The sequence below is a fragment of the Gossypium raimondii genome, chromosome 13 (genome assembly GCF_025698545.1).
Source record: "Gossypium raimondii isolate GPD5lz chromosome 13, ASM2569854v1, whole genome shotgun sequence".
NCBI lineage: Eukaryota > Viridiplantae > Streptophyta > Magnoliopsida > Malvales > Malvaceae > Gossypium > Gossypium raimondii.
This window is the reverse complement of record NC_068577.1, coordinates 8979900-8993134: the sequence shown is the minus strand read 5'-3', so window position 1 is coordinate 8993134 and position 13235 is coordinate 8979900. Positions and strand designations below refer to the sequence as shown.

The following is a 13235-nucleotide window of genomic DNA, read 5'->3' as shown; positions in this document are numbered from 1 at the left end:
CTCTCTTTTCTTTCTCTCTTCCCGTGGATGGGGTTTGGGGGACCATGCTTATAAGGTCCCCCATTTGCAACTTTTTCCCATTGAAGGGATTAGACACAACAGCAGCATGGTGCAACAACAGTTGCTAGCAGATGGAGCGAGGGAGCGGGGCATGCATGCAGCAACAGATGCTGCAGGAGGGGTACTGTGCGGGCAGAGGGGGCAGCGGGGTAGGGGGCATGCAACAGTAAATGCTGTAAGAGGGGGGACTGTGTGGGCAGACCATTCGCACCTACGTATCAGGCTCAATTAGTCGCGCCTATCGGATAGGCGCGACCCGTTTTTTACCCGTATTTTGACTCGTTGACCGTATTTTACCTGTATATATATTTAAATATTTTTAATAAAAATAAAAAATTAATATTTTATTTAAACAAAAAAATATTTTTTTAATATAAAAAATTGATTCGCGCTTGTCAGATAGACGCGATTAAAGAAAACGTACCATTTCGATAATTAATCTAGCTGACAACCAATTAAGTATTTAATTTTTTTAATATATTTAAGTAAAAAAACACTCAATTTGAGCCAAAGCAACCTATTCCTTGCCACTTCTGCATTCCTTCCTGCTCTTCATGGCATGTTTCTGACACTTTCACTAAAAACCATAGCAGCGTGGAGACAGGTGTTAGCTTGTGGCAGCTCCAGATCAGTTGTAAAAATGCTTAATCCCTTAAAAAAGTTAAAACACTCTCAGGATCATCTAAAGGGCTAAAGCCTTGCGATTCTTAAAGAAACCCAAAAGACTGAAAAAATAATGGCGGATCGTTTCTTTCCCAACGTATTGCCGGACTTCGTACCCGAAACAACACAACACGAACAGCAAGAAATTGGAGATACTCTGATCAAACTTCTATCCATGCCTTACTCTTCTCTATCTCAACATTTCAAACGCACCGCTTTGGACCTCAAAGAAACCGTTGCCTCTCCCTCTCTATCTCTCTTTCTTCCTAATTTTCGCTGCTTTTTTTTTTTTTTTGCTTCAACCTCACCACATATTTGCGTTTTTGACCCAGGTAACGCTGGAAACGTGGGGGATAACTTCGCAAAAAGTCTCCGACTTTACTCTCTATTGTGGCAGTCTCGGTACTGCTTTCTTGCTCTTCAAATCCTATCAACTTACCAACAACACCAACGACCTCTCCCTCTGCTTAGCCATTGTTGATGCTTGCAACTCCGCTTCCTTATCTTCTCGGTACATCTATCACTTCTTCCTTCGCTTTTTTACTTAAATTGGATCATATCCAGTTTACCCATACAATCGATTTCGTTATTTGCTTCAGTACTTAAATTGGGCCATATCCAGTTTATATATATATATAATGTAAAAATAGGGATGCAACCTTTTTATGTGGTCGAGCGGGTGTTTGTGCTCTTGGTGCTGTGGCCGCAAAGTATTCTGGAAATCAAGAGTCGCTTAATCACTACTTAACCCCGTTTAGAGAGGTACTCTGCTGATGGTTTTCCAACTTTATGGCCGCTTTTTTTTCCTAAAAAAAATAGACTGTAATTTCTATGATTAAATGAATCAGATTAAGCTCTCAAGGGATCTCCCTGATGAATTATTGTATGGAAGAGCTGGGTTTCTATGGGCTTGTTTTTTCTTGAACAAGCATCTTGGTGAAGGGACTATCCCTTCTACAACTACAGTAAGTATATGTTCGTGATATATCATCTCTAAATGAGGTTGGATTAAACGTAAAATTTTTGGGTGTTTTATTGTGCAGCGTGCAGTGGTTGATGAAATTATCAAGAATGGCAGGGCGTTAGGGAAGAAAGGAGGAGGAAGTCCTTTGATGTTTGAATGGTATGGAGAAAAGTATTGGGGTGCTGCGCATGGATTGGCAGGTATTATCTATGTGTTAATGGACACGGAGTTGAAACCGGATGAGGCTGAGGATGTAAAAAGCACTCTTAGATACATGATTAGGAATCGATTTCCGGGTGGGAACTACCCTGCAAGTGAACAAGATAGGAAGTCGGATGTTCTTGTCCATTGGTGCCATGGAGCCCCTGGGATCGCCCTCACTCTTGTCAAGGCTGCTGAGGTAAGATTAAAATTAATCAAGTTCTAAGTTCTTGTGTAAACTATATTTAAAAGAATTTACATTTCTTTTGTCCTCCGAGGGACATTTTATTAAAATCACTAGGTTCTCCTAGTTTATTGGGTAATGGCATTGATTGGACACTTGTTTATCAATTATTCGTGTGTTTGATGGTGAGATTATTCCTGCAGTGAGGTTTATGTATTTGCAAAAGCATGTAGTAAATTAGATTTTTTATTTATATTGTAGCCGCTAGAGAAAGAACTAAGGCATACCCCTTGAATTGCTAGTATTGTTTGAATAACTTCCATCATTAAATATTAAGCATTAATGGATTCACTCTGACTTGGTGTTTGCTTGAATGGAATTCATTAATGCTACAATTGATAATTAGTGTAATAACATAAGAAAAAAATTATTTAACACAGGTTTTAAAATAGTTAGACATAAAATAAAGAATAGTTATATAAATTTGAACATATAATTAGAAAGATGAGTAAAAACTCTTGTAAAAGATAAGACCTCTTCAAAATAAGCAAAAGTTTTCCTTCTTTTTGCCACAAACAAGTCATGCGAGTGGCTACCAATTGTAATTAGTTTATAGCTAATCAATAACATGTGGAATAAAATAATACTCCAACCAAAAGTAGCATAAGTTCAATACAAAGTAATTCTTTCTTGAAGGTTTTGCTACTAAAAGAAATAAAATTAGCAACCAGCAACAATTTGTGTACTGTCAGAATTAGAATTCATTAGAATCTCTGTGTTCTTTAGGTCTTTGGAGATGATGAATTTCTGGAAGCAGCTGTGGATGCAGCAGAGGTGGTGTGGAACCGTGGGTTGCTGAAGCGGGTAGGAATTTGCCATGGCATTAGTGGGAATGCTTATGTTTTCCTTTCACTTTACGGAAAAACAGGCAACGTAAAGTTCTTGTATAGGGCAAAAGCATTTGCTTGCTTTTTGCTTGATCAGGCTCACAAGCTTATATCCAAGGGAGAGATGCATGGGGGTGATAGGCCCTATTCCTTGTTTGAAGGGATTGGGGGTATGGCATATCTTTTCCTAGACATGATTGAGCCCTTGGGTTCCAGATTCCCTGCATATGAGCTCTAATTTCTAGGCTAATGCAATAGGTATTGCCTGTCTGCTTTCCTGGAAGACATGCCTTTGGATAACACTTGTAATGAATTGTTTGCAATTCTGAAATGGTTGAAGCATGGATCTATAAGTTTCGGATTATTTGCTCTCTTTATATGTGCACCAATTTGTAGTCAATGATATGAACCTGATACTAATGTACTATTTCTCCACCCCAATACTTTGGTTAACTCAAAATAAGAATATGTGGCAGTTCTTATCTTCCTCCCAAAGTTGGTGCCTTTTTTTTTCTTTAAAGCTTTTTTTTTACGAGTGTATTTTCTCTAGTTTTGTTTAATTAATGAAGCTGGCAGCATAATTGTAAGCTTCCAATTTGCCACTCAAGCCTTTTTGATTTGGTTGTTAAATGATAATGCTAATCTTGGTGTAAGAGAGTGAATGTTAGTACATTTGATGAACTGAAATCAAGAGACTCTCCAACTTCCAATGCATTCGAATTTGACCATTTTGAGGTAATATTATTCTTATTTAAATGGCACAAGGTCCTTTTATTCAGCGGAAGGAGACGAAGCAGAAGCTAAGCCATGGATTCGCTCTATTTGCGATGTTTGTTAAGGAATGAGATAATGAAATGATTCACCTCCCCAGGAAGTTGTTCTTGGACGAAATGGTTACCTTGTGCCAAAAATGTGACATCCAAATTGGGCACAAACTCCTTTACTTTGCCAGTCCTGATATAGTCTTCCAGCTCTGGGAATTTCATAATATAGTCCTGCTCTCCCATGATCAGAAGTCCTAGAGCTCTGGTTTTCCCATCGTCCAGCCTACAGGACTGCATCATAGTCCTGCACGTAAGAGATATATATACGTATAAAATACATATTTGAACAAAATAAACTAGCTATAGCATAGAATTAGTTTGACTTATTAGAATATAATCAATCATGCTTCACCAGTATGGAACTTGCAGTGCAGTACGAAATCCGCTTTTCTCGTATAAAGAACCATACACTGCAAGATCCTCCTCACTCAACCATGGTGGGAGAGGTGCAGATGAGTCAACCAAATCCAAGATCTCTTGGTCATCAACAGCAACCTAGGGTAAACTTCTAGAGAACATAGTATAAACCTTGCGTATGACAATCTTTGTGTCGAAGCGGCCAAAATCTGCTTCAGCTCTTCCTGGCACCTGTAGGGAATTTACAATGCAACATGATGGAAATGAGAGATGGCATGGAAAAAGATAATAGTAGATGAAATGAAATTACTTACCATCCATCTTAGCATATAAAAGCCAGGTGGAATGAGAGGAAGTTGAGCCTGGAGTGGAGAGAGACCTGGTAGTAGGAAAGGAACGCCTAGTAAAATGATGGTGAACACTCTGTGAGGGTGAAGTTTGCCCACCATGGCTTATTGAGAAACATATAAGGGATTTGATTGGATAGGAAAGATTGAATTTTATTATATGAAATAGAGTCCCAAAACATAGTATCTATAACACAATCTATCAACAGAAACCATAACCACCTTAACTACCAAGCTCTAACTACTAACTGCCATAACAGTTTTTCATTCCTTAACATGCCTCCATCTTCCTAATATCTACCATTTGTTCAAACTTTGCAACCAATTTAAGATATGATTTAAATTTTGCAAATAAAGGAGCTGACAAAGGTTTGGTAAAGACATTTGCTACTTGTTCCTGTGTTGGAATATGACCCACACTTAGTTTTCCAGTAGCAATCTTCTCTCTAACAAAGAACAGATCTAACTCAACATGTTTAAACTTTGAGTGCAATGCTGGATTTGCAGATACAACAACAACTCTTGAGTTATCACACTACACTACGACCTTTCTTGAGGTAGAAACATGCAATTCAGACAAGAGAGACTTAAGCCAAACCACTTCTGTAACAGTGTGAGCTAGCCCTCTATACTCAGCTTCTACTGTTGACTTGGAGACAGTCTGTTGCTTCTTCGATCCCCAGGCTACAGGATTACCCCCAAGGAACACACAAAACCCTGTAGTGGACCTCTTATCATCCACATCAGTCCCCCAATTTACATCTGAATAACCAACCAAATCCAAGTTGACAGTTGCAGTAAAATGAAGACCATAGTCCACAGTGCTTTGAAGATACCTGAGAATGCGTTTTACAGCCTTGAAGTGCTGGTCAAGAGGCCAATGCATAAATTGACAACCTTTATTGACAGCAAAAGTAATGTTAGGTCTGGTGATGACCACATACTGCAGAGCACCTACAATGCTTCTATACTTGGATTCATTCTCAATTGCACTGCCAACATGCTGAGATAAGTTTGGTGAAGTGACCATGGGTGTAGGAGATCCATTTGCCTGATCCATTCAAGCTTTTTTTTAGAAGATCAAGAACATATTTGTGCTGACTTAAAAACAACCAATCAGTGGTGGGAGTTACTTCAATACCAAGGAAGTAACTTAGAGGCCCCAAATCTTTTAAGGAAAACTAGGTATTCGAGGTTGAAACAAAGCTATTTATGCTACCTTGATGATTTCCAGAGACAATCATGTCATCCACATACACTAGTACATACAAAATCACCCCCTCAGCATTTCTTACAAAGAGAGAACCATCTGACTTAGCCAAAACAAACTGTGAAGTGAGCAAGAAATCTTGTAGCTTGGAGAACCAAGCTTTGGGAGCCTATTTAAGACCATACAGTGCTTTCTTCATTCTACACACCAACGGTCATTCACCATGCTTCTGCACAAAACTAGGAGGTTGAACCATATAAATTTCTTCTGACAAGTCACCATTGAAAAACACATTGTTGATATCCACTTGCCTTAGCTACCATCCAAACTTTACAGCCAACGTCAAAACAACTCGAATTGTTGTTGGTTTCATAACTGGGCTAAAAGTTTCTTGAAAATCAATACCTTATTCTTGAAGATATCCCTTAACTACCAAGCGACCCTTGTAACGAGCAATAGTGCCATCTGAGTAGGGTTTGAGTTTGAACATCCACTTGCAGCCTATAGCTCTTCTGTTTGCAGGTAAAGGAACTAAGTCCCATGTCTTATTTTTCAACCGAGCACCATACTTTTGTTGAGCTATTAGTGTCCACTCTTTACTAGCAAATGCTTCCTCAATTATGACAGGCTCAGTCTCACTCAACTCAGCTGAGAACACCTTGGGCTTAAAGATGTTATTTTTGGACCTGGTTTGCATAGGATGAGAGTTGATAGGTAAAACTGATAAAGGATCTTGAAGTTCCCCAACAACTAGACTACCACCAGAATCCAAACTTGAATTCATTAGAGGATTTACATCATAATGAGATGGGATTGGAGTATGAGTAGAACTACTATTGCTAGCTTCATTTCCTGGCGAGATGCTATCGTCTTGCCTCAATCTTAAATCAGTGGACTCCAAAAGAAAATGACTAGAAGGTGGAGTAGCAGACTCTGACATAGCTCCTAAATTCAACTGAGCTGAAGTAACAGGCACATTTGGAGCACCAAATCCAGATTGGTCCAAAGAAAATACCACAACTGGAACCTGAGACTACTGATATTGAAACTTTGGCTCAGTCCAAGAAGTGGCAGAACCACCGCTTGAGCCAGTAGAGCTAGTAAAAGGAAAACATTCTTCATCAAACACCAAATGCCTAGAGACAAAGATCTTACTAGTATCATCAAGACATTTGTATCCTTTGTGAACAGGACTATAGCCAAGGAACATACAAGACCTGAGATGATATTGTAACTTATAAGTATTAAAGGGTCTGAGATATGGATAACACCTACAGCCAAACACCTTTAAATGCATATAGTTAGGTACTGTTTTATGTAACACCTTATAGGGTGACTTGCCATTGAGAACAGGTGTGGGAAGTCTATTGATGAGATAAACAACACTGAGAAAAGCATAAGCCTAAAGATGCATAGGCACACTAGCCTGAGCCAACAATGTCAGACAAGTATCAACTATATGCCTGTGTTTCCTCTCCACCAAGCCATTTTTTTAGAGGTATAAGGATAAGAAAGTCGATGATGAATCCCCAGCTGAGAGAGTACCTTTGGAAAAGAACAAAATTCTCCACCTCAATCAATTTGAAGAACCTTTATTTGACATCCAAACGAAACTTCAATAAGTTTCTGTAGATGAAGAAATTTGTCTAAGGCCTCAGACTTGCGCTTTATAAGATACATCCAAGAATACCTAGAATATGCCTCAACAAAGGAGACATAATAAAAATTGCCTTCAGATACCACAGAAGCAGGTTCCCACAGATCATAAACAATTATGTCAAAAAGAGCTGAACAAACAGTAGTAGAGGTAGAAAATGGAAGCTTATGAAACTTTCCAAGTTGACATGCTGAACAAACTGAATTCAACTTACAACTCTTTGAAACAATATTACACTTTTGAAGAACTATAGTGACAGTTTTATTACAAGGGTGACCAAGACGTTTGTGCCACAAATCAAAAACTGAACCACTAAAAATAAGAGACCCTAGATGAGTAATGTGAGCAGTGGCTGGAGAAGAAAAAGTTGTGAAACTTTGAGTGCCTGATAGATCAAACTGGTACAAACCGTCATGAATGCGACTCACCAACAAGATGTTCCCTGTCTTGATATCCTTCACAAAGCAATTAAAATGATTAAATTCAAAATAAACTTGATTACCTTTAGCAAATTGTACAACAGATATTAAGTTTTTGCAGATTCGTGGAACATGCAACACATTTTTCAAATGAAAAACTCTACTTGTACTTGTAAAAAATGAGGAGCCAACATGAGCCACTGGTACAGACACACCATTTCCCATGAAAAGCTTGTTGTTACCTGTATATTGTGCTGCCTTCTGCAAATTATCCAAGTCATTGTAACATGGTTGGATGCTTTCGAGTCCGGATACCATACTTTTGTGTTCAAGGAGCTTGTGGGAAACTGCCCTTTTGTGGAGACAACATTAGTTTGAAAACCAGAACTTTGTACAGTATTTTTTTGGGAACAAAAATGAGAACCTCCACACAATGAATTGGAAGAATCTTGAAACTGATGACAATTCACATGCATTATCTGATTAGAAACCCTTTCAAAGGACTCATCAAATCGATAGTAACACTTCTATACAGTGTGACCAATCCTACCACACAGCTGGAATTGAAGTTTGTTATGGACAAACCTTTTACCTCGGCCTCTGCCTCGAAATGTCCTAGAACCACCACCCCTGTAGGGTGGTTTAGAACCTCTGTCGAACTGCCCAGTGCTTCTATCATCAATACCACTTTGCTGATCAATATTAGCCTGTAAATCAATACCACTTTGCTGATCAATATTAGCTAGTAAAGGCATACTAGAAACAAAATCTTGTTGTCGAGCTTCACAATCAGTAAGCATCTCAGCAAGAAGATCAAGTGGAACACACATTGCTGAAACCACAACTCGAATTGACTCATACTCCGCTAACAGACCAGCAAGAATGATACTAATTTGTTCCTCCTCAAAAATAGCATTGCCTGCAGCCATTAAGGTATCATACAAACCTTTAATTTTGGCCAAGTATTCTTTAATGGTTGACTGCCCCTTTTTTTAAGAATACAAAGAATGCGTCAGAGTAGAAACTGTCATAGTAGATTTAGTAGCAAACTGCAGGACAACAATATTCCACACATCAAAACTTGATCGAGCACCAGTGAGATGCACCAAGATATCATCAAAAATGGTGGATAATAACCAAGAAGCTAACAACTTATCTTGTTGCTTATGAAACAAGAAATAGGGGTTAGCAACAAGTTTACCATCTCTGTTAACAACAGACTGTAAAGGAACACTAACAGTTCCAAGAACAAATTCATGCAACCCATACCCCTCAAGAATTAACATAACCTGTTGTTTCCATAAAAGAACGTTATGCTCACCTAGTTTCACAGTATCATGCGTAGGAAATTATTGAATCTTTCTCAAAGAATCACAACTAGGATCGGGAGAAGAACCAGCTACAGGTGTAGCTGTGTTGATTGACTGATGATTCTCGTCATCATTGCCAGAAACAACTTCTGTCACCATGGAAGAAACACAAAAAAGACTCTTAAAAAAAACTAAGGCTTAGATACCATATTGAGAAACATATAACGGATTTGAGTGGATAGGAAAGATTGAATTTTATTATATTAAACAAAGTACCAAAACATAGTATTTATAACACAACCTATCAACAGAAACCATAACCACCTTAACTACCAAGCTCTAACTAATAACTGTCATAACACTTTTTCATTCATTAACATAGCTGCTACGAAGGCCCCGAAATCCTTGGCAACAAGATGTGCTTGGTTTCAGCAGTATAAAAATATTAAACGTATGTGTTGATCTTAGCTCGTAAACATATCAAAGTCACTAATGGTACCTTATTGATACCCAAGAGTCGAGAAAGGCAACGACATCATTAACAAAGTCATTAAAGGTTGCCTTCTCTGGTTCTGATGGATGCTATGAGAGTCGATAGCCCCTAAAATCAATGGAAATAGCTCTGTAGCCAGCATTAGCCACAACAATTGTCTGGTGTCTCCAAGAATACCAAATTTTCGGGAATCCATGCAAGAATACCACCACCTTAGAACCTGCACGCCCACACCTCCCATCATTGTTAAAACTATCTTGCCACTAGTATTATTAGTTAGTCAAATTACGTAGAAAAATTTCTAACTAGTTCCAATCTGGGCCACATGAAGCTTCAGTTCTTTAGCTTGGACGTGGTTGTGTTGAATCTTTTTCATTGTTTTTTAGAGGTGGATGAAGCTGAGTGAGAGATCAAGGGCGCTGAATCAAAGCTATTTAAAGCGCAGTATGATATGTCTATATTATAATCCTTATTAATAATGTGTGAAATGGCAGGTGATGATGATTCTATATGAGTACTGTGTTTCTTTAATAATGGTACTGTAATGTTAAATCAATTTAGATCGTGTATTGTTTATGGAAGTTTTTTTTATCATTTCACTCCGTCGTGGAGAATTGGTAACGTGGATGATGTCCAATTATAATTAAAAGGTATAATTACTTCTGTAGCCCTTTAACTTTATAAAAATATTTTAACCTTCCATTTAATCTTTGTCTCTTTTAGCCTTTAATCTTATTTGTCAAATCATCTCAAATGAATAGAAAAGTTAACTTTGCTGGCATGGCATACACATGATTGTAGTAATGTCATTAATTAATTAGTTTTAAAATTTTAAAAATTATAAAATACTTTTTAATTTTTTAAAATTTTAAAAATAATTAATTCTAATGGACGATATATGTGGACTACCACATAAGTGGATGTCAAGTCAACAAAGTTAACAAACATTAACTTTTTCATTCATTTTAAAGTGATTAGATAAACAATACAAATTCAAGAAGTAAAAGAAGAGAATAAATGAATGGTTAATTTTTTATAAAATTATATGTTTAAAGTCTAATTAAAATAATAATTAAAATTTTGTTGGATCACAAACTTGAAAATTTTGACAACACTACTGTCATTAAGAGAGCTTATATTTGGTTACGACTTGTCATTATATAGTATAGTGTTAGGGATAAACCTGAATAAACGACGAGTAAGAAAAGTAGAGAATATCAAACAACCAAATATTTACATGGAAAAAATCCTCCAAATAAAGAGGATAAAAAATGGTAGGCAAATGAGAATTCACTAAATGAGAAAATAATCGAAGAGTACAAGATGAATATAATAAAAAAACACTAACCCAAAATAGAAAACTCTCTGGCTAAAACACAAAATCCCCTCAAAGCTCTCTCTTAATCTTGATGTTATGAATATATTTATTCTAGGATTACTAAGGTCCTTTTTATAAGATAAGATTAGAGTTCTAATTTGATTGTAATATCTCTGGAATAATCAGAGTTACCTGGGAAAAGTAACCCTGTTGAAAGTCTAATTACGCATTTTCTTTGAGATAGAATTCGTCATGACATCGCCTTTGTTTTGCTTTATTTCAAACGTTGTCACATCGTTGTGACATCACAAGATTTCTCATCGTGACATCGCCCCTTCTTTTAACTCTGGTTTGAAAAAAAAATGTGACACACACTCCACAAATCTCTATCTTAACTCGTATTTTGATATGCCTTCTTTGTAGAGCCCCATCATAGGCCTAATTTGATTTTTGCAAGATACTACAAATCCAAGCGGTGCTTAAAATTAGAAACTGTACGAATCTTATTCAAAATGGTTATACCTTTCTCACTCATATTACCAAGTAGCATATGCCATAACCAAGTTGACTCCAATTCTATAGTAAACGAGGAAATTGCTATTGTGCCAGTCACTGTTGAACCCTGTAGAATGTATACACTGTCAGTTTTTTGATCTTTCATCAAAACGAGAGTTTCACGAGATGCCTTAATGCCGCTTGATTTGATGACCATTCTACAATCGTTCGAGTCTAACATACCTAGGGAGATGAGGTTTTTTTATAAATCAGGCACATGTTTGACACCTGACAGTGTCTTGATAATCTCATCATGCATCTTGATTTGAATGGTACCAATACTGATTATCTTATAAGGTGAATTATTCCTCATCTGTACAACTCCACCTTTAACTGGACTATATGTGGAGAACCAGTCCTTGTTAGGACGCATGGTAAGAACACCCTTAATCCAAGATCCACTCAAAAGTAAGCTTAGACATTTTGGTCATAGACACTGACAACCAATCATCACCCTTGTCCTCAACCACAGTAGCATAGACTATCTTAGCCTTTTGTTTTCCTTTATCATTGCTCTCAACAGCCCTCCTATTCTTATTTTGCAGCTTATAACACTTTGCCTTAATGTGACCTAACTTCTTACAGTAGCCACATGTATTGAATCGATTCCTCGACTTTGATCTAGTCTTGTTTCTCACAATCAAAACTGTGGTTTGCCTATCTGACTTGCTATTTGAACCTAACTCATTGTAGAGATAAATTGTCTACCATAAATCTAGGTCTCCCTGAAAGACTTATATGAAGAAGGCAAAGAGCACAATAATATCATAGCCTGATCTTTATCATCTATATTAACCTCGACATTCTTTAGATCATTCAAGAGAGTAACTAATTCATTGATGTGAGCCCTAAGGTACGCACCTTTGGCCATACAAAATGTGCATAGACGTTGTTTCAACACCAATCGATTAGCTAGAGACTTTGTCATGTAAAGGATTTCTAACTTTATCCATGATCCAGATGTTGTTTTCTACATAAGAACCTCTTGCAAAACATTGTTCGTGAGGCACAACTGAATTACAGACAGAGCCTTCACATCAAGCTCATCACATTTCGACTGATCCGAATCGCAAGCTTTTACCCTGTAACGACCTTCTTCAAGCCATTCTAAACCAGCATTGCAATTATTCAAACTTGCCATAAAATGAAATTTTTGATCCCATCGAAATTCTCGATATCGAATCTCATTGTGGCCATATTTGAATAGGTTGATTGCGAAACCCTAACCAAGCTCTGATATCATTTTGTTGGGGATAAACCTAAATAAATGATGAACAATAAAAGTAGAGAAGATCAAACACACAAATTTTACGTGAAAAAACTCTTCCAAATAAAGATGATAAAAAACCACGGGAAAATGAGACTTCACTAAATGAGCAAATAATTAAAGAGTACAAGATGGAGATAATCAAAACAAACCCTAACCAAAAATACAAAGCTCTCTAGTTAAAACACAAAATTCCCTCAAAGTTTTCTCTTACTTTTCTCTCTTAATCTTGATGTTATGAAGATATCTATTCTAGGGTTACCAAGGCCCCTTTTTTATAGGCAAAGATTAAACTGGAAAAATTAGAGTTAGGGGTAAGCAAAATCTGATTTGATACTAAAAAATCGATAAGAAAATTAAATTTTGAATTAAATAGTTTGAGTTATTCGAGCTAATCGAGTTATTCGGACCCAATCAAATAAAAAATCATTTTTTTGTTTAACTCGAATATGAATTATACAATTTGAGTATCCAAAAATCCGAATAAGAAAATACAAAACCACATCGTTTTGATACATG

General features: G+C 37.0%; 1 protein-coding gene and 1 pseudogene across 1 annotated transcript; one reads left to right on the top strand and one right to left on the bottom strand.

The window, feature by feature from the left end:
* Positions 1-578: 578 nt before the first annotated feature.
* LOC105783694 (lanC-like protein GCL2) lies at positions 579-3454 on the top strand. The gene is made up of 6 exons (XM_012609285.2): positions 579-958; positions 1056-1234; positions 1374-1485; positions 1572-1688; positions 1767-2087; positions 2859-3454. The coding sequence occupies exons 1-6, from the start codon at positions 797-799 to the stop codon at positions 3195-3197; spliced, it is 1230 nt and encodes a 409-aa protein (XP_012464739.1). The 5' UTR covers positions 579-796; the 3' UTR covers positions 3198-3454.
* Positions 3455-3777: 323 nt separating this feature from the next.
* Positions 3778-9952, bottom strand: LOC105781364 (uncharacterized; annotated as a pseudogene).
* Between the last annotated feature and the right edge of the window lie 3283 nt (positions 9953-13235).